The sequence below is a fragment of the Colletotrichum fructicola genome (assembly GCF_000319635.2).
Source record: "Colletotrichum fructicola Nara gc5 chromosome Unknown KSG_Nara_v1_contig02, whole genome shotgun sequence".
In the NCBI taxonomy this organism is placed as follows: domain Eukaryota; kingdom Fungi; phylum Ascomycota; class Sordariomycetes; order Glomerellales; family Glomerellaceae; genus Colletotrichum; species Colletotrichum fructicola.
Genome location: NW_027094052.1, coordinates 114,505 through 138,607, shown reverse-complemented (window position 1 = coordinate 138,607; position 24,103 = coordinate 114,505). Strand labels below are relative to the sequence as shown.

Below are 24,103 nucleotides of genomic sequence, written 5' to 3'. Positions count from 1 at the left end.
GACGGGCATGTAAGAAACCAGAAACGGATAGAAGCCGGAGGTCCTGTCGCCATTGGTGAGAAAGACACTATGGGGTTCCCTTTTTGGCCGTCCCGATGCGAAGGGCACGCGGAGCCGAGGCCGAGTCTCTGCATTCCGTGCAGTAGCATGTTTGGAAACTGACAAGCGATGTGGCACCTACACTTTGACGCGCCGTGCGACGGTGCGGTCGTACCGGGCCAATCAGTTTCGTCTGGCGTTTCTGCGCGGCAGAGTCGGCCGAAGGTCGGAAGCTTGCCCTCCCCTCGAGACTCTCTGGCGATACATTGGCTGCCCGCGTCTCCGCCGCGGTCTAAGCTGTACCTTTTTCCGTTTCACCTGGACTCTGATACTCGCAGCAAGAATCTTGCTCTAGAGCTTCAGAGGCAACAGGAGCAACTCAGCCGACTCTGAGACGTTGGTACAGTCGGCTACGATTCAACCCTCGTCAAACTCTCACTCTCTCAGCCACCCCCACGGTCGATGGTTCAGGTCTCCCATCACACCCACTGGCAGCCACGGGGTTGGCGTGCTAAAGACCGGTCCATACCATACGGCACACCAAACACTGGTTGGATTCGGCAAGAGTTCGTGGGAGTGGTTCCTCGGCTTCACGCGCCATGTTTCTTGGGGTTGACTCAGACCGCCGCCCTTTGAGTTGCGGGAAGTCCGCCTGCAATTCGTGTCAGGCAAGCTCCTTCATCGGCATCTCGTTGACAGGTGGCCATGCATGCTCGAAGGCCTTCAGCACCGGCCAACGAAGCCATCGTCGGTGGCCGCACAGAGACTGCAAGACATGGAAATGTCGCAAGGCCCGGACTCTGCGTCGATTTTCAATCAACTGAAAGCTCATGAGTTTAAGAACTTGCGATATCCCACGTCTGCTATGCCCGGGGATCGTCGAATCCCTCTATCCCGTTTGGTAGGACCCCTGTGCCAAGACCCTTCGTACATTGAAGAGACACGGCCAAGACGAAAGGGTCGAGAGGAGCTCGCGCCAGGTCGTGGTCTGATTCTCGGGCTCAACCTGCCGTGATTTTCGATGGATTTGTCGAGCCGACTTGGGTCGGCCTGACAAAACGAGCCAGCAATCAATCTGAAAGGAGCTCTCGATTCTCCAATAAGAGAACTCTGGAGCGAGAAAATCCACAGCAGAGCCGTTGAATACAGCCGTGGGGCTGTGGGGGATCGCCAGATCTCCTGGGCTCGGGGAGAGTTGAGCAGGGATCTGTTGGCACGTTTCACGTTTCACTTCGGCGAGGCACTTCGTATCATGCTGGAGGGCGGGGCGATGGGGTTGGAGCGTACCTTGCCGCTGCCTTACAACAGTTAACCCCCAACTTGCTTCGGGGACAGTTCCGTTTGATGTTTTAAAATAACTCCGTCGGTTGTTGTGCTGGTCGCCGTGTGTGTAAGTGGTGGTTGTTCAGGCGATACACAGAGGCTTGGCCAGCAAGATGGGAAGAACTTGAGCCGCAGCAGCCAGGAGTCATTCTTCAGGATGAGCAGAGTTGCCACCTTCAGGATCATCAAAAGTGAAGCGAACGCTTAATCATCTTGACTTCTTTTTCGGCGGATCGTAGTATGGATGAGAGCGGGGGAGGGAGGAAGCACCGTCAGTGGACTACCCGTCGAGCTTGTGTGGAATAAGCACCTTACCTTGAGCAGGGTTGAGGCACCCAGGTCGACGATCGCCCCAGGAAGACTGATCCATCGATACTGCCGTAGAAGTCTCACGATTCGTGCGATGCGAGTGGCTCAGCAAGCACTCACTCTCCTTCTCGCGTTCCCGCCTGGAAGGCCAGCCGGGGCTGGGCTCCCTAACTGATCCATGCATTGACGTCAGGTAGCGAAGACAGCAAGTCAATGCGATTGCGGACGGGAGGCCTGCCCCGGTTCGAAGAAGCGCCGTCGAAGCAGTTTCCCCCCTCCTCTGCTTGTTCAAAACCATATGTGGTGGTGTTGGGCTACGAGGGTGAACCGTGGGCTACATGTGAGACGGATTACGCTTTTGGGAAAGTGATGAGCTGAGATTCCAGATAATGTTGCCGTCTGTGCGATGAAGGTTGTTTTGCCCCCTCCTCTGTCTGTTCTGGGTGTGGGTGTCTCTCTTGTCTTCGAATCTTGGGTCCCGGATCCAGTCTGTGCCATACGTATAAGCCTTTGAGAGCCCTCTTTCCTTTCCGTCGTTTTCTCTTTGATCCCCCACGATTGCTGGTCAAATACGGAACAAAGAGATACCTTCGGACTTATACCCCCTCTCTAAACCTACACACCTAATCCTACGCTACACCTCTTCGAAGGAACATCAACCGTCAAAAAAAAAAAGAAAAAAAGTCACGATGAAGTTCACCACCGAGATCACCCTCCTTACCCTGGCTGCCGGCGCCTTCGCCGAGATGCCCACAAGGGTGCAGCGCGACGTCCCCTCCGTAGTCGAGCGCGACCTGGCCACCATCTCCGGTGTCATCCAGCAGGTCGACAACCAGCTCAAGTCCCTCAACACGGCCGTCCAGGGCTTCAACGGCGACATCAACGGCCTGGCCACGGCGGCCGGCAGCCTCGTCAGCACCCTGCAGCAGGGCACAACGCAGGTCGACGCCACGAGCGAGATCACCCTCAACGAGGCCCTCAACCTCCAGCAGTTCGTCTCGGGCCTGCAGTCCGACGGCAACGCCCTCATCAAGGGCCTCAACGACAAGAAGCCCGAGTTCGAGAAGGCCAACCTGTGCAACGTCATCGTCACACAGATCGACCAGACCGGCACCAGCGCGCAGAAGCTCATTGATGCCGTTGTCAAGAAGGTGCCGCAGAGCGTTCAGTCCGTCGCCAGCCAGCTGGCCGGTTCTTTCGCCAAGTCTCTGAGCGACTCCAAGGACAACTTCTCCCCTGGCAAGTGCAACAACGCCAACGGCATGGGTGGTGGCATGCCCAGCAACGGCACAATGAACGGCCCCAAGACATCTTCTCCTGCGAAGGCCGGTGCCAGCGCTGTTTCCATCAGCATCGGTGCCATCGCTGCGGCGGCATTCGCTACCCTGTTGCTGTAAGCGCGTACGCAGAGGTTTAGATCGTGACAACAAGCAGAACGGAGGAAAGCGTTTGGGAGGAGTTTCATTTCATCATTTTTTTTTTCTTCCAGGAACGAGGCACAAGGTGGTACTTGGAGAACAAAACTTTCAAATTTGTCTATGGCGGACCTTCTTTATGTGTGTCGGCATGCTGGAAGAATGGCGATGCGCTGTATCATACGAGTTCAGGTAGACAATGCGGAGCTTGCTTCGTTGGACTGAATTCACCTTGACTCCTCAAGCAGGTTCTTAATCTGTGATGTCAGTTTGACTGTGGCGAGACGCGATAGTCCTGGAGCGAAGGCCAGGCTCCTCGCCAGATGCGGTGCGAAAGACGGATGTTGAGGAGGGCATATCGTGAAGCGCAATCCCATTAGCCGGCGAAACGTCGTCTACATCGCTCGCGTTCACTTCCGCGGGACTAACACGTCCGGCATCCTCCTTCGCAAGCATCTTCTTGCGAAACCATGGCATAAAGTTGTAGTATCCACCGCAGGCGAACACGCCGCACCAGAGCACCAACTCGGTGGCGTAGATGATGACACCGAGTATGTCAACGGAAGGCTGGAAGAAGATTGACGCGAGCGAGAAGACGTCTCCAGCGGCGTCGATCGCGACGAAGATGAACGAGATGCCGCGGACGGTGCGGTGGACGTAGATGTCCCAATAATGCCGCAGCACGCCGGCGGCGAGGAGGGCCGCGGAGAGCACGGCCATGACGATCATCGGCCACTCGGTGCCGCGGGACTTGGGGATGCGCAGAGCGAAGACGAGAGCTGCCTGGATCCCGGCCATGACGGCCGCGATGGGAGTCACGACCGCGAGGGAACGGAGGACGGACCAGTTCTGGTCATGTCAGCTGTCAGAGACGAAGAGCGCGGGATTCGGAATGCCTACCCGTTCGTAGTAGCAGCACTGGATCCAGGTTGCCAGACTTAGGAACGTCAGAATCTGGGGCTGGATGCGAAGGGCGATGTTGAAGTCCTCGACAATGTTGTAGATACCCAACGGCACACCGGCCCAGGCCCAGAGCATCATCATGGAGGGTTGCAGGCCGGTCGCATTGTGGCGACCGTAGTTGATGATGATTTGCGGGATGAGCTGGTTACTAGTCAGACGGGCGATGGTGGGTGGAGATAAGAGATGCAACGGACCTGGATTGACCAGCAGACCTGCGATGTGTAAGTTTGGCTTCATGTTTTGGTGTTTGTGAAATTCTTACTGCGCCCAGTGTGCCCAGGGCGTTAGCGGCAGCTGGGACATCCATTGCAAATGCGTTTGGTGACTTTTCTAATTGAGGGGCTTCTTCATGAGTAGTGCAGATGGACGAGTAATAAGGCAGTCCAGCTTCTCTCATCAGTCTGCTGAAGCAATAAAAAGGAGACAGCCGGCATCGGCAAGGAAAGCTCGACAAAAGTCAAAAAGGTTGGTTCTCCCCTTCCAGAATCGAACTAGAGACCTTTCGATGACAATGGAACCATTACAGTCGAACGTGATAAACCAACTACACCAAGGGGAGTAACGGGGCTGAGCCCCGCTTGGTGATTTGTTGGAGGAGCTTCTAGCGAGCCGTACTAAGTAGGGCTTGCTGCGGGGCATCTTCGTTTTGGTGCTCTCACCAAGTGCCCCAACCACGCTTCCTCCGTTGTCGAGGACCAGTGATGTGTTATCTCTCATCTTGCTTTCAAGTAATTCTGCCTCGTGGAGATACCTCTGCGGCGTTCTCAGCCAAGACCACTGTGCTTCCCAGGCGGAAGTGTTCCCACCCGTGTAGTGCATGGCAGAGTGGTCTCGTTGAACTGCCCTGTATTAGAGGCGCATTGCCCTGTTCTGCTTTATTATATTCATCCTCTCCGTGATATTGAATGCTTGATCGCACTCTTGTATCATCACCAGAGACTTCCTCGCGCCCTCACCTCATTATGACACCGTTCTCGGGGTATCGCCAAACTCACCCTTCTCAACCGCTTCGAGCCTAGGGCCGACCTTTGTCCAGATTTCCTCCGCGACCTCCTCGACACTAGCACCGGCATCAACGACAACCAGGTCCTCCTTCTCCTGGCGGAAATCGGCATCCTCGCGGTCCTCCTCTCCCAACGTGCCATCAGGCCCAATCCGACCACGATGAAGACCCCAGAACAGCTCACGCACCCGGCCCTGGAACTCAGCCTTCTCATACACCTCGCCTCCCCAGCCCCCACGCTCCTTGGCGACCGACTCATCGAGGTCCAGGAAGAGGGTAAGGTCGGGCCTCGGCAGGCCCAGCTCCGGCGCGCGGGCCCAATGCAGGTTGAGCGAGGGATTCTGCTTGGCGGCGCTGTAGACGATGCCCGAGAGGTAGTATCTATCGCAGAGGACTGTCGTTCCTGATGCGAGGAGAGATTTGATGTTTTCTCTGGTTGATATCAGCAAGAAATCCTCCTGTACAAGTTTGATGACGGGTACGAGACTTACACAGCCTCCCACCTGTTAGCGCTGAATAGCAAGTGAATAACGTGGTCCTCCATCTCCAAATTGCTCTTGAGATACTGATCAATCATGTTCCCGGTAGGAGATGTCCTGTCTGTTGCCTCAATCCCATCAGCCCAACCCCAACCCAAAGGGCCCAGACAGCCAAGACTCACCAGGGAAGCGCATGGCCTTCGTCTTCCTTCCCAGCTCGACCAATCTCTGCTCGAGAAGCTTTACTTGTGTCGTCTTACCACTGCGGTCGAGACCCTCGAACACAATGAAGGCGCCACGGGTGACGCCGGCGGGAGGGGCTCCGCCGTCCTCCGCAGGAGCTCCCGTTGCGGTGGACGAGGCTATGGCCGCCGTGGCCAGGTCGTTGATGGAAGCCATTGGTCCGGCGGGTAAAGGCAAGAAGGTCGACAGGTGATTGGGTTTTCTGTTTTCTAGTCCTGAACTGTGAGGGATATTGGACGTTGCAAACGGACCACCTTAATGCTGTGGATTTTGACGTTGTGAAGTTCGCAGCTGTCGTTGAGTGGTGCGGTACCTTCAGACGGTGCCACAGCGCCAACCCACTGTAGCTGTCAATGCTACCTTACCTTAGTGGTGTTGGATCGGCGGCAAGAGCAGTGGAGGCCCCGCCCGGGTTACCTGCCGCCTCAGCGCGTTGAAGCCATCGGGCCGCGCAAGTCGCGTCACGTGGAGCGCGACGGCCGACGTCTTTGGGCGTGCGGTTTGGATGGACCTTGCGATGCGCCGGAGCATCGCAATCTTTGGATTCTGATCGCATACCCAGGGGTGTCTTATACACGGAATCGCATCACGCCTGCGCCTCGTCACGTTGCGGTGCAATTACTCCCAGACATCACCGACATAGCTGCAAGACAGTTCAAACGCTAACGCACTCTATTGATGGGGATATCAATAATGCAAACAGCGAAAAGACGACAGTACTCCGATTCCACCTTTGTACACCCGTAAATCCTACACCAAACGTGTCCCGGGTCCCTATCGCTTGTCGGCCGTCCAGTCCCATCCGAGTACCCTTGAAAAACAACAACCTAACCAACGCCGCATGAATCATGGTCCCGTAATTAAAAGGATGGTGAATAGTTGGAAGCGAAGCAGAGGAAAGCCAATCGACCCAATTCGAACCGCGAGGAAACATCAGCACTCCGAAGTAGCAGCAACTACTTCCGCGTCATCTTTTGCGCTCCCGCTCTCCCAGAGCTCAAAACTCTCCCCGGTGCCTTCTATAGGCTCAAGAACAGCTGCATTGGCTGCTGGCTCGGTAGACTTGCCCATTAGGTCATCGACATCTCTGGACTCAACGACGGGCTCGTCCGACTCGGCCTGGACTTCAGGCGGGCAGTCGTGCACCTCGGGAACTGGGGCGGAAGCAGCAGGCTCCTCCTCTTCGTCCTCATCAGCTGGGATGATAATGACCGATGACTCGTCGCAGCCGAGAGCGTAGAACTCGCTGGCGTCCATCTCGCCCAGTGCTGTCCTCTCCTTTTCAAAGATCATTTCGTCCTCGCTTGCGCGGCGGGCGGAGCGTCTGGCCGAGGTTTGGCTGACATCATCTGATGGCGGCACATTCTCCTTATCACGGCCTTCGGCGCGATCCAGGCTGAGCTTGCGCTCGCTCTCCTCATCGGAGCTAATGTCGAGGACGCAGGTACCGTGCTGAAGCATGTTGGTCATCTCCTGCTCGGGAGTGTCCTCGTGAATGTCAAAGAACCATGAAGACTTCATCTCGGGCTCAAGCAGCTCTTTGGGCGCGCTGCGCGAAGACGAGGCGACAGACGAACGGGCGGCATAGCTAGGGATGGTGCCCTTGAGGGCGGCATCAAGACTGAAAGGAGCAGCACCAGAAGACGTAGACGGCAGGTTGAACATGGGCGGGTCTACACGGGTGTAGGGGCCGGCAGTCCGGCGGCGGCTGGAGAGGAGGCCAGAGCGCTTGCCACGGGTCGGCGAGCGGCCGGCGGGCGCGGAGAGCGGGGACGACTTGACAATGCCGGCGTTGATTCTGGCAGCGGGCGACTTGGGCTGCAGCAGACTGCGAGGGCGGGGGAGAGTCGGCTTCGAGCTGGTCAACGCGGGGCTTTCGGCCAGAGGCGCGGCCTTTTTCAGGATAAAGGAAGACGGCTTGAGGGAGTCCTTGGAGGGGAAGAAGCTGTCGAGGCCCTTGGATCGCTTAGAAAACACGGATGGATCGACATTTTCGAAGTCGTCGGTTTCTACGTCGGAGGCCTTGCGCTTGGCGCCGGAAGCAGGAGAAATGGCTAAAAACGCAGCGTTAGTTGGGGTTCCTTTCCTGAGCGAAGTTTTTTGATTTCGTGTGTTTTTGGGGGTTGTTGCTTAAGCTGGCAAGTTGGGCGCATCCTTTCAGGTGGTATGACGGATCATCTCACAAGGCCACATTGGGCGACAAGATTTGGGTTTGCATTTGCAGGACATGGGATGACATGACACTGGTGGATGGAGAGGAAGGGGAATGATGTGTTTGGTCGTGATGTGATCAAACATACCATTCTGTCTATTTTTGATGCTCGTCAGGTTCTGCAGTCTTGCTCCATCGAGGGGCGCGAAGGGTTGGCGGGAGATGGTAGCCATCGTGTGGATCGTCAGCGGTGTTGTCCTTTGGGCGCGACGAGTGGATGTGAGCGCAAGTGCGCAGCGGTGCGGTGTTGTGCGGTGGTGTTGTTGTGCGTCGGCAAGATTGAGTCGATGCCCGACTACAGTACAGAGACTCCTCTTCTGATCGACGGACGAGACTCGATTCGTGGGGAACGGGGACCACGGGGGTGTAAGGCGGGGGGACTGGCAGGTTGAAGCGGTGTCCCGTCGATACACCAGTCTCTCCCCAGTGAAGCAAGTCGGTGCCAGACAGACGTTGGTTGGGGCTATAGGATTGGAAGGCGGCGGTGGGCGTGATGGGGTAAGGAGCGTATTTGTTTATTTGTTGTTCTCGTCCACGCAGAGGAATCGAGGTGTGTTTTGGAGCTTCTTGCAGGAAGTGGATGAGAGAGCGGAAGAGTGACAGAAACGGAGTTTGAGGAGGAGCTGGCGTGGGGTGGGAAGGGGGGGATAGAGGGAGAAAAGAGTGTGAGAGGCCGCGAGAATCGGTAGGGAGCAGGGATCAGCGTCTCTCTGTCTCTCTCTCTCTCTCTCTTTCTCTTTGGCGGGATGTCGTTCTCTTTTCGCGCGCGCACGGGGCCAGGGAATCGATGGGCGGGCGTGTAAGGTAAGGTAAGGTAAGGTAAGGTCAGGTCGGGTCGGGTCTGAGTCGGCCAGTGATTGAGGGGGATCGTCTTGGATGGGTAACAGGCGGTGTTGGTCGATTAATGCGAGGCCTTGGGTGTACGTGCTTGGAGAAGCTACTGTCTGTACCGCCGAGGGCAACGACGAAAGAAAGACGACGGTGTGCGTTTGTGGTGTGTGTGGTGTGAGGTGTGAGGTGTGGGAAGCAAGCGTGTCTGAGTAGTCGCCTTGTCAGCGGGAGGAGAAGAGTACAAACGCGGTGGCCGTTTAAGAGACGGGATGACGGGTACCTTGCTCTAAAAAAGACGGACACGCCAAAACACCATCGGCGGCTTTCGGTGGAGACGTGGACCAGACCAGGGGGGCCAGCTAAGGTGGGTAGGCGCGGTAGGCATTCGTAGGGAAGCAAGGGAGGGGACAATCACTGGCAGGGCTCGCTCAGGCCTCAGACGGCACCCTAAGAAATATGGACTGCCCTGGCTTCATTGGGATGCAGGCTGGCTGCAGCTACGAAATTGGGTAAAGACCAAGGCAGGACCAAGGCAGGACTGGAGGACGTGGTGAAAACGTGTGACTTTCGTGATGAGTGCCAATCAGGTCCAGGAGAGGACGCAGGTGAGAGACATGACACCTAGAGGGAAAGAGAGGAGGAGAGAGACAGACAGAGACAGAGGCAGAGGCAGGTTGCTTCCTTCCCACTCGACAGTGGTGAGTGTCACTGCCAGTTGAGGTGAGTGGTTCCTTCCTTCACTTAGGTTCCTTCCAAGTCAAGTGGAACCGCTGCAAAACGAACTTCATGCGACGGGCACTTGCCGCTTCTCATTGGCAGGCGCGAGGGCGGTGCTACTGCAGCGTCGTGGTGCAGCCGTCAGACGCCCAATCAAACGCGTCGTGGTTTAAGTGGGCACCTGCGACACGGCCGTCGAATCGTGTCGCCAAAAAATCACGTCGTGTTCCCATTTCGGGCAAGCGCAGATCATTCAGCGCTCTTCCCCTCAGCTTCCCTCCCGGTCTCTTTAATCTTCAGCCAAGGGAGGAGGCAGAGCTGACATTCGACACTCGACAAAAGACGGAAAGACGTCGGGATACGCGTTGATAAAGTCCACCTTCCCCCCTCGCATCCGTCCGTCCACGTCTCCATCGGCAATCGCGACCTGACGCGAAATGACATTCGCCCACATCTGCAACCACTGCCGCCCATCCTGGATCTGTATCTGTATCTGTATTTGTACTCCCGTCTGCCTTCGTAAGGAGTTCAGATGCCAATCTGCGAACATACGTACCACGCCTCGACTTTATGCACCGGTCCAAGCTCCAAGCTACCCATACCTCTGACTGGCAGCAATCATCCATGGATGCGTCTTTCCACTTCCTACTTACGCATCAAGAGAGATTCTCATACCGAACATCCAGGGAATTCCCTCCAAACCACAACCATTGAGAATCATGACGGTCACCGCTCGCTCTGGTCTCTCCAACCTCATCAGGACGTCTAACTCACCCCTCTTTTCATTCATCCAATGGCCACACCTCAGCACCACGCCAGCTGGACTCCGCCAGTTGGCTTAGCCGCCCTCACTTGTCCGTCCAAGACAGCCCGGCCCGTCAAGATGCAGGGGAGATGAGCTGCCCTTGAATCCCTCCTCGTATCTGTACTTCGCCCTCCACTTCCCCGCTCGAGGCATTCAAGGCCAAGTGACTTGACTTGACTTGACATGACATGACATGCCCTGCTTTACCTTCCCCATTGGAAGCCCCGGTCCATCGCTTGATTATAGCACTTCGTCCTACTTGATTACCTCTCAGTGATACCACAACCACGGCACGCCAGGTCTGTCATCGCGGCCTCCCACCACGGATGGCCAACCGGTCCATGGCCTCTCGCCTCCCGCGGTCCGGGTCTGTTGGATCGCGGGCCTCCGCGCCGTCCACAAAGTTGAGAATCTCAACCATTACTGCTCACCTCCCGTCATGCGTAACCCCATCATTGGCTCTCTGTCTCCTCGAGATGACGCCAGCCTTGGTCCATCTCTCGCTTTCGCCGGACCATCTTGTAGGTCACGCCCGTCTACGAGCGTTCCCATTCGCCCCTTGCCCCCATCCGCTTATTGTTGGCCGTTTGCCGCGGCCACAATCGCCACACGCCAACCGTGAATGTGGTGGGATATGACTATTGAGCATCAATGCCACGATGCCTGGGTACTTTGGTCTTATCGTACTACTGCAGATATCTTGAGCCGCCAGGCTGTCTTGTTCGGCTTATGATATCACTCAGCCCAGACCGAATCTTTATCTACCTGGTATGCAAGGCCCATCAACTTGGGTCCAGCCAGCGCTGCCAGTTGTGCCGCACATATCCTGATGCGAAACAGATACCACCAGCGCAGGTCATTCCAGTAAAGCCAACGGCTTGGATGCAGAATGCACTGCCAATCTCATTTCAGACTCCAACACACCTGAACTGCCCTGATCGTCCCATTGGGCATGCAGCCAGTCGACTGTTACCCTCGCTAACACAGTTCATGCATGCATAGTCATGGACGGCCACTCGAGCCACGTCGCCAAACCCATCATCTCACACATATCACACACACACAATCTCTTCTGCATAAGGGCAGCCCGCCCTGACGCAGACCACAAGACAGGATTCTCATGTGAGGCTCTGACGCTTCTCCTTCATCATGATGCAAATCATCTACGTGATGCAGTAGCTCAGTACGACTTACACAGCCCAGTCTAGCCTGGAGGCTGGTCTTCGACGCTTCACCTGGCGAGACGGTCTTCGAACGGCTGAGTTGCGTGTTTCGACTGCTGCAAGTCAGCGTTCCATCTGCAAGGACCGAATAACGGCCCATCAAAAGCAAACTGTGTTCATCATTTGCTGAGATCTTTTCGGGCGAGCGCGCCGGCCAACGGTAAGAGGAAACCAACCATACATCATCCGTTGGATATCCGCGCGGATAGAGGCTCTGTCTCACTGAAGCCTTCACTCTTATAACTAAGGGCTGCATAACAATGGCCCTCGAGCATTCACCTCCTCCACACATGCAATTCTTTGTCCTGGTGTAAGAAATCAATCTTCGATCCCGTCGTCATCGGCATAGGAAGCAAAGGTTGGCGCAATCTCCTGATCCAGGTTGAGACATCTGGTTCATGCTAGCCGGCTCCTTCTACCGCTGGCAAACAATCCAGGAGGTTGGCTCATGTAATATATACCCAGTAATAGACAATCCCTTTCTTTTTCACTTTCTTCCATCGTCTTCACCACTGCCCGCTGAACCCGATGATCATCGTCCCCCGCCGAGCCATCGGAGAAGGGTGTGGAGCCACCCGGTGCTAGCGGGCACGCCCAGCGTGCATGGACGCCGGGCGTTTCAGACGACATCTCGGCCGATAATATTATCAATAGACAAAAATTGAGGAGGTTGGGAAAAGACTCAATTTTTCCCTCTTTCAGGCGAAACCAGCAGGGATTCCTACCAGCCTCGCGAATTTTCTCATAGAGTGGCAACGTGTGAGACATGAGCGGAAGTGCTTGCAGCTCAAGCGGGGCCAAATAAATTTCGTCGGATGCAGGTTTCCACGCGGGCTTCGATGCTCCCTTGCAGACCGACCGGCAGCGGACGAAGCTACGGCAAACCGGTTTGGTGCCTTTCGGCTAGGGACATTGCGATTGAATGCATTGTTTGAGGGAGCGATGAATGTCACGTCTGTGAGTGCGCCCATTGAGAGTGACACGTGGCTAGCTTGTCTTTGTGTTTTGCCGCTGCATTGGATTCAATGCCGTACGGAGGGACCTGTGCTTTGGAGGGCTTGAGGCTGCTTGCTTGACCCCGGTTTCAACGTCAAACGAAATGAGATTAAGACGAGCAGAGGCGGGCGAGCTGGTGGTCATATGATCATAAAGCACGGCTTGCAAACCATTGATGGTGTCAGCTTGGCCCTTGAATATGACGATGTTCTCCCATTTCCTTTGAAACCGTGAAGTTGATGGCTCTTGGCTTTTCGTTTTGGTTATATGACTTGGCTTATTTTTTCCCCGCGTCGTTCCTTACGGGTCGGCTGGGTGCGTTGTCTCGGTATGCTGTTTGTATGTGTGGACGCATTGAAATGGGACCGATATAAAAGAGATGCAAGCGACATTGAGATACACCAATACCACACTTTATTCAGTCCGGCGAAACCGAGATATTCGGGATCTTTAACTTAAGCTGTGGGTTCATGAATATTCGTTCTGTTCCATGTGCGAGCGCCTTACGGGAGCCATGTTCAGGTTCCAAGACTCATTGACACACCGACTGTACCCCGAGAAGAATATGCTTGAAATTATTTCATAATCACATTGTTTTTGTTCCGTCATTAATGTACCAAAGACTGATCCTTTCTTGGACTTTCTTTTGCACGGTTCAAAGTGAAGGAAATTGTCTTCGATAAGTGAGTTCGACTTGGTCGATTCCTCCGTGAATCAAAAATGAGACCGATCCCAACGTTTAATAAATAATCTATGGATTTCACGATTGTTCTCCTGGAGTAAGATGACGGTATCAGCAGCTTCAAATGCTAGGGAATAGCGATGAAAGCCTGTGTTAAATTTCAAACGACGCCCCTTTAAGCAAAGGCAGACGACATACAAGTTGATGAAGTCTGTTTCCAGGTCTCTTTCTCTTTGAGAACGAGGCGACTTATACGGAAACTGGAATTCGAGTGTTGACACATTGCTCTAAGTTATCATGGCTGCTCGCTGTCGGTCTGCCTCTGGTTCTCTCTCGCCTTTCGGGCCCGCCTCATATACAGACCGCCATAACGTCAACATTTTGGGGAACCTTTTAGTCCATAGCTATCATTTAATGAGTATATCTTAGTCCCTGAGTCTGTTTCGATAGTCTCTCTGTGCCTCATAAACAAGGTATTGTATGCGTGTTGAAACGGCAACATTTCCCTACTCATTTCCTACGACATGCTGAGCTCTGCTATTCGGGCGAATGGGAACCATGAAGAGCATCAAAGTGGCCTTTTCAATATGTTTCTATGTCAGGTTATTCAGATGTATCCCTATAGATAGGGGTCCTGGCATCAAATGCCAACTAACCTCATCTAGATACTGTCTCCGTTTCCATGTGAAGCAAGCAAATGCTGCGTGTGGCACTTGAATAGAGCTTTCTCAAGACATGGCACACGCTAAATCTCACTTACCGTGGCTAAGCCTGCCGCAATGCGACACCATCTGAGAAGTTCCTTTTGATAGGCATGTTAGCGACGATTAAACGTCGTGGTCCAGACAATGGTCACTCCATCGGTTCTGGAGTTCTCCCACGGGAGGTCATTGAGAAGTCAGGAAGTTGGGAATAAGGAAGTGGAAGAAGGTCGACTTCGCTCATCCGTTTCGGGAGCCAATCCAAAGGCTTGGGCTCTGCGTATGCCATCTGGAAGGCATGCGTTTCTTTGCTGTTTTGACTCCGAGAAGACTGAAGAGAGATGCGCAACAGACTCGGTCTCAAAAAGAAACAGGGAAAGAGAAAGAGAAAATGGGAAAGAGGCAAGGCAGCACAAACCCATCTGTACGATTGGATTTCGAGGGTATTCGTCGATGATATCTAGTCGACCCAACAGGAAGCCCAAGCAATATCGATCAGATTCTGACTTCACGTAAGCTTCAGGGCATTAATCATCAGCACGAGACAAGAATATACTACTCGTGTCTTATCTGCCTTGCGCCTCTGACAGGTCTAACACAAAAACCAAGCACTTATTATCGTGTTGGATAAGTGCCATTCTGCAAGAAGCTTCCACTAAGATTCACGTCGGCTAGGGACATTTTAATCATTTCTTGGCAGGAACAAATCTGCGTATATTTACGATGACGCGCGGGAATAATAAAAGTCTTTACGCTTATAACATTCACAAGGAACATGAGTTTTATCTCAAAAGTTGTATTTAAAGTCGCCAGATGCAAGCCATATTATGATTATATCATCCATCTCAATAGCCCAAGTCTTGATAGTTCCCACGATATGGCTGGGGTATGTTAAGGATAGTCGTCAAAGTGAAAATTCCATCGCAATTCAACTTCTTGCTCGAGCTTGCGTCTGACAACCTAAAGAAGTCGGAAGTCTTCCATTCGCTAGTCTCGAAGCTTATTCCAACTTGGATTTGATCCAGTCCAAGGCGCGCTTGTAGGTGCCGTAGCCGGCGTAGCTCCCATAGTTGGTAGGCTGGGGAGGGGGAGGAGGCGCGTTGCCGTAGTCGCCGTAGCTTGCGTACTTCTCGTATGTGTACTTTCCGTAGTCGGCGTAGGCATCAACGGCAGCAGGGACGGGAGTAGGATCCGCCGGCGCGGGCGCTGGTGCGGCGAGGACGGCCGAGGCGGCAGTGAGCATGAGGATGGCGGTGACCTTCATTTTGATGATTTGGAGAAAGGAAGTTGGATAGAGTAGATTGAGCTTGTCTGGGTGACCTTGACGACTGATTCTTTGATGAAGATGGAGGATGGAGATGCTGATGCTGAGAGTAAGGTTAATGGGAGGGCGGACAGAGGGCTACTTATGGAAAATCTGAAAAGACAGAGCAGGCTCGGAGGGTGTGTTGTTGGCCCACTGAGTTTCTTGCAAGTAAACTTGAGTGCAGAGCACGCATGGACTCAGCAATGGATCCAACGATGGGAAGGAATTCCGCTGAGAGGCCAACGCCCAACCTGGCAAATATTCCACCGTTCCAGGGTCTCCAAGCTAAAGCAGAGGGCGACAAGGGATGCCACGAGAGGCGTATCTCGGCAGACGAGGGGTATAGAGAGAGACTTGCTGAATGCGGCGTTTGACGAATAGAGACATGCAAGACGATGAACATGAGCGGCTGACTGGGCTTCACATGGCGTCACAAATTGGGCCGAATGCATCCCGGAAGGGCATGGAGAACTTCACGGTGTCTGGGCATAATTCAGCCATGTAGACGAGGTGTCATTCAACGCCGACACGCCGCTCGAAAGAGACGTTGAAGTGACCACGGGATCGACATCGTGTTCTTTCGACACGATGGTGTCAGAGCTGCAGACGTGAAAGGCCCGAAAGGTTACATGCAACGGGAGACGTCAGCCAGGGCGAAGCAGTCTCGGTACGAATCCTCCCTCCACGGACGTGGGATCAAGATGAAAGTGTCAAATCTTGAGACGGGATACTATATCGAGTGTCTTGCTGCCCGGCCACAGGCTACTTTGGAGAAGCAAATTTGGCCCCGAAATTCGGTTTGCGCGAAGCCACGAGGTACCGGTGACTGACACCCGGTGTTGCCCAAGGTAGGACAGATGGTACCGTCCCTGTGGCTACCGGGCTGAGCCTTTAACGTGCGTGTACACATGGCAACTGTCGTGGGACTTGATCAAGCATGGATGCTAATCATGGAGTAGTCTCAACTCGTGTAAAAGCAATATGACCTTGAGGAGGGGAGGTTACTCAAACGGGAGCTTCTCCGGGCCAATCCCGGGATGGGGGATCAGCCCTACTAACGCGGAATTGGCTGCGGGAACATGGCGTTAGAGTTAGCGTCCATCCCAAGCCCAAAGACCCCTGCAACTTTTGCTTTTTTGCAGCGGAAAGATCGCTGAAGCTTGAACCTGGCAGAGCTGGCAAGCTGGGACAGCTGCATGTTTGACAGCAGAGATGTCTGCCGTGAGAAACAGCAACAGCTCGGCATGTCTCTGTATTCAACACCGTTACCATCGAAGCACCTCCTGGTGATCGGCAATTTTCTTCAAGTCTCCTTCCGCCAGGGATCCGAAGTCAGTGTCAGTCAGCCGTCTATCAGTCGAAACATCTTGGCGAGGGTGCCTCGTGCTCATCTTGGGCATGAGATTTCCGGATTGCCCGGATTGGAGGTCGCTTGGAAGCGGCAGCACGGAGACAGAGGCGGAGGCGGTAGAGTCTTTTTACAGAGGTTATTTCGGGCGCCTCTGGCTAAGCCTAATCCTAGTAAACTCCGAATACCTAAGTTGGCATTTGGCGTCATCTTAGCGGGTTCGTTGCAACAGAAGCTACACATGAAGGATGCGAATGCTGATACGCCGGCATCAGCCTGCTGTACTTTGGGGATCCTGGGCATGCAGCACTTGTCAAAGTGGCATGGAGGCTGAGTCCTTCAGATGCTTCTGTGGCAGTTCCTCTTTGGTTGCTAGGATGAGCAGAGTATTACGGGCTTGGGTAAGATGGGATTCTGTGTTCTAGATGTCAGCCACGAGTCGGGATGAACCTGCGATGGATACCAGTCTCCCATAAGCTTCATCAGCGTCATAACAAGGGAGGAGAGACATGAGTCCAAACGGCCACGACCACCAGCGACTGCAACACATTCAATCTTCAACACGAGGAGCAAAAGTTCCCGGCCGAGATGTTTCAATCGATCAGCATCGCACAGATACGAGATCTCGCAACCCCAGACCGTCAATCTCGATATCACGCAAGCTTACAAGGCGCCCTCCCTTCGTGTTGGAAGACACCCAGGAACCTTTGCGATTGGTGCCCGCAGCCGTCAACCTGGTCAAGCTTGTCACTTTCCCCAGCTAGCAGGATGATCTGCCACTTCTGTAATCCTTCGCGGAGCCAGAGACCGCAGACAAGCACTGGCTGTGCCGCGCTGTCACTGCTGTCTCGGCGGACACATGGGATTTGCCCAACACCTTTCCCGCCCATCAGCCGCATGCGCTGTCTCAATCAGCTGCAGACAACACCACCACCGGGCGACATTCCTGCCGCGAGCTTCGTGTTCTGATGGTGGCGGCAGCTGTGGGTGGGCGACGGTGAATTTCGGTCGTTGGGCATTCCAGCTGAATGCGGACTTGCGCGTGGGAATCGGGGCGATGATTTGCAACGCCTCGTAGTATGTGGTACCATTTCTGACTACTCCATAGAGAGCCCTTCTCGTGCCCCGAGACTCGGCGGGTGGGCATTCCGGAGGTCAGACAATTTTGGTCGTTGTGGTGACCTCTCCCTTTCCTCGATCGCGCTTCTCTCTGCGTTTCTCTTACCCGCCCCTCCCTCGTTCGTGAAGCTCGAAGAAAACATCAGGCCATGTCGCGGAAATCTTTTCTTTTTCATCCTTGATTTAACCTCTGGTGATCTTCGAACATCTCGATATCGCAACATCGAGTCCCTTCATCGACGATGATGCAGTCAAAGGAGTCCGAATCCTACACGAGACCGCTCGCCGAGCGAGTGGACGAGGCCGAGGAGGACCTCGAGTCCCTCGAATCGAATCCCGGATTCTGGGAACACAGGGACGGAAAGAAAAAGATTTGGATGTACGCTACAGCAGCAGCCATCCTCATCGTGACCAACTTCATCTCGGCGCGTATCGGTGCACATTTCGCCTCAGGGAAGGCGAATCTCGATGTCGCTTGTGCCGAGCATACTACACAATGGTCGCCTCTTCTGAAGGATGTGGACGTCAAGTATGAATGGAAAGAATTTAATGGGTCGTTTCTGCAGGAGGATGTCTACCGGAAAGAAGGCTCACCGGAGGTTGACGCCGCGTGGGAAGCTTTGGGAGTAGACTGCAAGTCTTTATTCTTTTATTTCATAGGGACCGGGACGCTGACAGCAGTAGATCGTGCCGGTGTGATTTCGATCGAGGACGGCCTCAAGAGCGGCATGGACATGTCGTTCGTTCAGAGATCCGAGAAGTACGGCGCAGGCTTCTTCGTCAACGTGGAAGGAATGCATCACCTCCATTGTCTGGTGAGCTGCTCCCCAAATCAGAACCTGATGAGGATCGAAGACTAATCGTTAATGCAGAACTTGGTACGAAAAGCGCTTTACTACAATTATGACTACTACAAGGGGATGGGAACCCATGCATTTGCGAACGACGACAACATTGTCAAGCTACATGTCTGTGAGTGGTTTTCGAGTTCCCTGCAGGATGCACATTGATAGATGATTTACTAATCTGTGGCAGCACATTGTCTTGATGCCGTCCGCCAGGTTCTCATGTGCAACTTCGACACCGGCGTCCTCGGCCAGGTCTGGGCGAACAACCCGCCTGCCCCATTCCCCGACTTTCACACGAAGCACAAGTGCAAAAACTACGAGGCTATTAGAGAGTGGTCTGAGAAGCTTCAGGTAAGCAACGATTTCTCGTTATTGACAAGAACTAGACTGACGTTGTGAAGGCACCTCCGGTGGATGAACTCCCAGGGGACTACACTACTCCCCCGAAGCCAAGCGACATTATTCCTCAAACCCCATGAGAATGTAGAACAAAGTATTCATAAATAATCAAAAACAAATTTAATTATAATGTGGCTTATGTAGGTGATGGTCAGAACTGACGTTGGCCGGTACCCATCTTCAGTGATTCTTGTGGCTTACTCCGGCAGCTCGTCTTCATGTGCGTGAACTACTCATACTTGAACTCTTCACCAACTAGCTTCTCGCTCAATTTCCACAGCCTGTCTGCGTCGATCTTGTCCGTCGCCCAAGGATGCACCTCCTCGTTGTACTGGTCGGCGAGGCGGCAGTCATTAAAATACTTGCCGTTCAACCCTACATGCCTTCGTCAGCTACGGTACTTATGCAAACAGGACTCCGTCCTGGTCTCTTTCTCACCTTTGAGGTCGGGGCTGAAAGCCGTGTAGATGTGCGTCGCGACTCCTTGATCCGGCGTCTTGGGTTTGAACTCGGCCCACATGAGCTTGCTTCCAACGTTGACATCTTGTTCTCCTGCAGCGACTAGTCAGCTAAATCAATCTGTCAAAGCCGCGGGATTCGGTTAAACGCACTCAATGAATCAAAATTCTCTAGATGAGTCCCGAGGTTGGTGAAAATGACACCAGGATGGAGACTGAAGCTCAAGAGGCCCTTGCTACCCAACTTTTCGGCAAGTGATATGGCCATGAGGCAGTTGGCCGTCTTGGACTGTCCATAAGCGTGCCACTGATTGTAGTGTTTGCCATTCTGATGGTCAAGTCAGTCCAATCCCGGAACAACATGTCTAGCAAGCAGCGTTGAACATACGTTGAAGTTGTAATCCGACCATCGAATATGACCCAGCCGGTGCCCATCACTGCTGACCGTCACAACTCTCGGCTCCGCAGCAGCCAGCACCTTTCCCATGATCAAATTCGTAAACAGGAACGGGCCCAGGTGGTTCGTGCCAAACTGGCTCTCAAACCCATCCCCTGTCAACGAGAACGGCACGGCCATGATGCCCGCATTGTTCACCAACACATCGATGTGCGGAACATCTTCCCATGCATTGACTGTCTCGGCTGCTTTGCGGACATTCTTCAAGGAGCCGAGGTCGAGCTCCAGAGTCTTGATGCGGACAGATGGGTTTGCTGCGGTGATGGCGTCTGCTGTCTGCTGGACTTTGGTGGTGTTGCGGCCGGCGAGGATCAGTGTTGCCGGTGAGGCGGCGGCGACTGTTTCTGCGAAGGTGGCGCCTAGTCCTCCAGGCGAAACACCTGTCACGAGAATCGTCTTGCCCTTGATATGGTCTGCGTATGCGGTGACGAGATCGCTGCCGTTGGTATCCTTGCTGAGTTGAGGGGCCATGTTGTGTGGTATTATTACGTCGTTGGTTATTGGGAATTTGGGAGCGTGCTATGTGAGGTCCAGCTTGTCGTGATGCAATCAATGGATCTATCTGAGGTGGATTCAAGTTTTATATCCTTTGTAGTGGCACATCGTAATTTTGGGCTGCAATGTAGGATCCTTAAACATGAACAAAGATGATGATGATACGCCTCATCGTCATCAAGTGGCTTACAACAACGCCATCTACAAGAAATCGATAATCCGAGCCATGTGTAAGCAAGCCATGCTGTCAGATCATAGACCTCGCAAACGACTTTGAAATCACGGCTCGAACGGTTTTAGCCGGAGGTAATGTGCAATCCGCAAGGCTCTCGATCCCCTTGTGTTTGATATTGTTGATGGCGCATGCCTTGCAGGATCAACTTGTCAACTAGCGTTGAGTAGAACGACGCAGGCTATCGGCGTTAGGCGCCGTTGGACGTTGGTGTGATTCAAAGGATTCAAGGGCATTCACGACGTTTGCAGGCAGTTGGCTCGCCTATCGCCGATCGCCTGCTGCACTACCACGTCGGACTTTGAAGCCTGAATTATTAATTCAAGCGTCGAAACCGCCCCTCGCGCATGTTCCTACAGCAGTGTCTGAGTGACTGCAGTGTTCTCTGGCCGGACTTTGGAGATAGTTTGGCTTCCAGCCGGCCATTCATTTCCTATGTAGGCCAGTGCAGCCTGAATATTAGAAAGCAACATTTGAAAGGAAGGTAGGCTGCCACCGCCCACTTACATCGCAGTTGACGTCTGCATGGCATGATACCTGAGTAGGTAGAGTAAAAAGCAATCCCTGAGGGCTCAGCGCCGCCATCATCGAATTCCCACTTCAAGCCCTGACACTCGTTATCAGCAACCGCTAAACTGCAACGTCACAACCTGCTTTCCCCTGCCGACTCCCGGACGCCGGCGGTCGACACATCGGGACAGGCGCCCCAGTAAAGTGGAGGACGCCCGCCGGCACTTATCTTGGCATTGCCGGACGCTGCCGGGATAGGTACTGATGCTCTCGTCTTCAGAACCCCCACACTCCCGTTACTGTCCCGAGCACTACTTACCCAAGCTGAAGCTGAGACATTTGATGATTGCGAAGCTCGTCGCGCAAGTGGCAGTCCAGTGCGACGTACGCGTGGCCGGCCAAGTAGCGACCACTCATAGGGAACCCCAATCATAAGTAATTCGACGGTGGGAAAATCTTCTGGGCGTCAGCCTGTGCCGTAGCCAAGATTATTGGCAGCCAACAATCCGGGCGCAATTGAGGGATCCTACCGCTGAGGCTCGCCCCATAACTTGCATGGTCCTCTAAACACCATGGGCCCCTCAGCAAGACAGGCATGTTGGAACCAACAAAACGTGATCTTGAACGAGCAATTATTGGCCATCGCAGTCGAGAATCAGTTTCCGAGGAGGGCCCATCGGCCCCCTATCGTCTTGCAGGTATTATTCTGGGTCTTGGCAGGGATCCGGGCACCGCGGGAGGCGGGATGGCCAATGAAGCCTCCATCTCGGACCCGGCGGCTTCGTCGCACTTGGACTAATTGACGTGCCACGCTGCGCCGTCGTACCCAGACGGCTTGACCCGGTCTTGCCGTCCATAAAACAACGTCCTCCCGTCTGTGTCGCCCTTCGTGTGTGCGTGTTTTTCTTCCTTTCCTTGGTTTTGCTCCCGCTTCCCGTCGAAATTGTGCCACTTGCTTCCTGAATCCTGTCTCGGGTGGGGGATTCACCATGCGCTCTAAACGACCGACGTCCACCAAAGATGTGGAATTGAACAGAGAAAAAAGTCTCATTGTGGTATGCCTATGTTGGCTCTACGAGTCTCATAAGTTTGTACAAAGGGAAAACGAATGTCTACAATGACACGTCCACCCAAACGCCGATATGCAACCCAAACGCCCAATCGATCGCCGATACAGCCCGTCTACTCGTCTCTCGTGCAAAGGGACTCGATCCAGCGCGCCAGCTGTACGCTCTTGACGTCGATTGTCCTCCAGAAGAGATCGCTGCCAATGATTGTGGGAACTCCGAGGACAATGATTCCGACCAGCCAGGCAAACAGCCGCCCAAACATGCCCGCAGTGTCCCTACCACCGACGATAGCCCAAATGTACGGCATCCAGCGGTGGGAGAAGACGTCCAAGACGGGTCCATGAACGAGGTAGAGTGCATAGCTGATATCGGCGAGATACTGCGCCAGTGGCGTCACGAAGAGGTTTTGCAGCATCTTGATCTGCTGCAGAGCGACGACGATTTGGATTGCGCCAAGCGCGTACCAGGGGAAGGAGACGAGATCGCCACCCATGCCGAAGAAGGGCTCCATGGTGTTGTGCCAGAGTCTCGACATGCCTGGTGTAACATCGGCATGCTGATTCGGCCACCCCGCGACGAAGAGGGCAAAGACAAGGTTGCCGAGGAGGAAAGACTTGAAAACGAGGGATCCGATGGTGTTTGATGTTGACTCGGACGACACGGATGCTTCCATGTCAGACGCCTCCTTGTCTTGCACAACGGTTGCGGCGCGCTCGCGGCGTGCCTCTTGGATGAGACCGATCTCAGCAATGCCCATGCCGCCGACGAACTCGAAGGCTGCCCAGTGGCCGCACTTGAGGGAGTAAACCATGATGGCCAGAACCGAGGCCAGTCGCAAGTACGTCTTCATGCGGCTCAGCCCAGTCAAAACCACAAAGAGCAGCAGTGAGTTGGAGAATTCGATGGGGATGGTCCAGAGATGAACGTCGTAGGGCAGGAATTGGGTGATGTCCCACTTCCAGCTAAAGGTAATCTGCCAGACCGCATTCTTCCAGTCAATCAGCTGCTCCCATAGTGTGGGAAGCGGCTTTCCTGTCCATCCCAATCGGATCATAATCATGATGATGAATGTGGAGGCAGTCGTGGGGAGGAACAGGCGAAAGCCACGGCGGAATACGCTGCTGGACAGTGTACGATGTAGTCCATCGAAGTCATGTTTCCTTGCCTGTTTCAGGGCCTTGAGGGAGAGGACGAAGCCGGAGATGACGAAGAAGATGTGGACCATGGGCCTGCCACAGTAGAGGACGCGCAGGAACGGCAGCTGCATGGGTGACGATGTGGCATGGTCGTCCTCTTCCCTGATGCCGTAAGACTGAGAGTACCAGCCCACATGCTTCTCTGTGAAGTGACAGAAGAAGACAATCAGGGAGGCGACACCGCGCAGGCCATCAAGCCATGAGGTGGGGTATAAGCGTCGGTGCTTGAAATCGTTCGGTCGGAGTCGGCGCTGGACGAAGGACGGCAGGAGGAAGAAGAGTATGGCAGTTAGCCTAGCCAAGAAGGATTGCGACTGCGCGGGCGAACTGTTGGAGCCACCAGGCGATGATGGCTCTGAGTTGGAGGTGGTCAAGAGGGAGTAGGAGTGGGAGCTTGGCGAGTAGCGGGCGACGGCGCCGCGAATGGAACGAATAACCAAGGGAATCATTGCGATTGCATGCCCGTCGAAGGATGGCGGCGTGAGACGTTGTAGGCGGTGGGATCGGTTGCGGCGTTGCGACTTTTGTTATCCTCTTCCGGCTGGTCACCGCCTATGAATACCGCCGTCAAGGAGGGACAGCAGAGTTCTCGCGCCGCTTCGTTTCGGTAGTACGAGTGTCGCAAGTGTCGTGGCTTGTGGACGAAGAGCGGCTCGGGAGCAACGCCAACAACGCAGAAGCACGTCGGGATCCGGCGGGCGAAGGCAGCCGAGGGGAGGACGAG

The 24,103-nt window shown here is 54.2% G+C and overlaps 8 protein-coding genes across 8 annotated transcripts; 2 read left to right on the top strand and 6 right to left on the bottom strand.

Annotated features, from left to right (window-relative positions):
- Positions 1 to 2,360: 2,360 nt before the first annotated feature.
- MP1-1 (Cell wall mannoprotein 1) lies at positions 2,361 to 3,068 on the top strand (the record flags this gene model as incomplete). The annotated part of the gene is made up of 1 exon (XM_032031561.1): positions 2,361 to 3,068. One exon carries the CDS (start codon positions 2,361 to 2,363, stop codon positions 3,066 to 3,068), a length of 708 nt encoding a protein of 235 aa, XP_031888922.1.
- A 270-nt stretch (positions 3,069 to 3,338) lies between these two features.
- On the bottom strand, positions 3,339 to 4,356 carry CGGC5_v002697 (Uncharacterized protein; the record flags this gene model as incomplete). The annotated part of the gene is made up of 4 exons (XM_032031560.1): positions 3,339 to 3,935; positions 3,987 to 4,190; positions 4,244 to 4,261; positions 4,312 to 4,356. The coding sequence occupies 4 exons, from the start codon at positions 4,354 to 4,356 to the stop codon at positions 3,339 to 3,341; spliced, it is 864 nt and encodes a 287-aa protein (XP_031888927.1).
- A 653-nt stretch (positions 4,357 to 5,009) lies between these two features.
- tmp1 (Thymidylate kinase) lies at positions 5,010 to 5,930 on the bottom strand (the record flags this gene model as incomplete). Its single annotated transcript, XM_032031559.1, has 3 exons — positions 5,010 to 5,484; positions 5,544 to 5,652; positions 5,714 to 5,930. 3 exons carry the CDS (start codon positions 5,928 to 5,930, stop codon positions 5,010 to 5,012), a joined length of 801 nt encoding a protein of 266 aa, XP_031888954.1.
- A 777-nt stretch (positions 5,931 to 6,707) lies between these two features.
- CGGC5_v002695 (uncharacterized protein) lies at positions 6,708 to 8,159 on the bottom strand (the record flags this gene model as incomplete). Its single annotated transcript, XM_032031558.1, has 2 exons — positions 6,708 to 7,828; positions 8,075 to 8,159. 2 exons carry the CDS (start codon positions 8,157 to 8,159, stop codon positions 6,708 to 6,710), a joined length of 1,206 nt encoding a protein of 401 aa, XP_031888925.1.
- Positions 8,160 to 14,941: 6,782 nt separating this feature from the next.
- CGGC5_v002694 (uncharacterized protein) lies at positions 14,942 to 15,205 on the bottom strand (the record flags this gene model as incomplete). The annotated part of the gene is made up of 1 exon (XM_032031557.1): positions 14,942 to 15,205. One exon carries the CDS (start codon positions 15,203 to 15,205, stop codon positions 14,942 to 14,944), a length of 264 nt encoding a protein of 87 aa, XP_031888926.1.
- Positions 15,206 to 17,956: 2,751 nt separating this feature from the next.
- CGGC5_v002693 (uncharacterized protein) lies at positions 17,957 to 19,041 on the top strand (the record flags this gene model as incomplete). Its single annotated transcript, XM_066151022.1, has 4 exons — positions 17,957 to 18,529; positions 18,587 to 18,686; positions 18,750 to 18,913; positions 18,964 to 19,041. The coding sequence occupies 4 exons, from the start codon at positions 17,957 to 17,959 to the stop codon at positions 19,039 to 19,041; spliced, it is 915 nt and encodes a 304-aa protein (XP_066009339.1).
- Positions 19,042 to 19,190: 149 nt separating this feature from the next.
- On the bottom strand, positions 19,191 to 20,347 carry Rdh14 (Retinol dehydrogenase 14; the record flags this gene model as incomplete). The annotated part of the gene is made up of 4 exons (XM_032031554.1): positions 19,191 to 19,336; positions 19,400 to 19,513; positions 19,573 to 19,747; positions 19,808 to 20,347. 4 exons carry the CDS (start codon positions 20,345 to 20,347, stop codon positions 19,191 to 19,193), a joined length of 975 nt encoding a protein of 324 aa, XP_031888717.1.
- Positions 20,348 to 22,295: 1,948 nt separating this feature from the next.
- Positions 22,296 to 23,828, bottom strand: CGGC5_v002691 (uncharacterized protein; the record flags this gene model as incomplete). Its single annotated transcript, XM_032031553.1, has 1 exon — positions 22,296 to 23,828. One exon carries the CDS (start codon positions 23,826 to 23,828, stop codon positions 22,296 to 22,298), a length of 1,533 nt encoding a protein of 510 aa, XP_031888721.1.
- Positions 23,829 to 24,103: the final 275 nt, after the last annotated feature.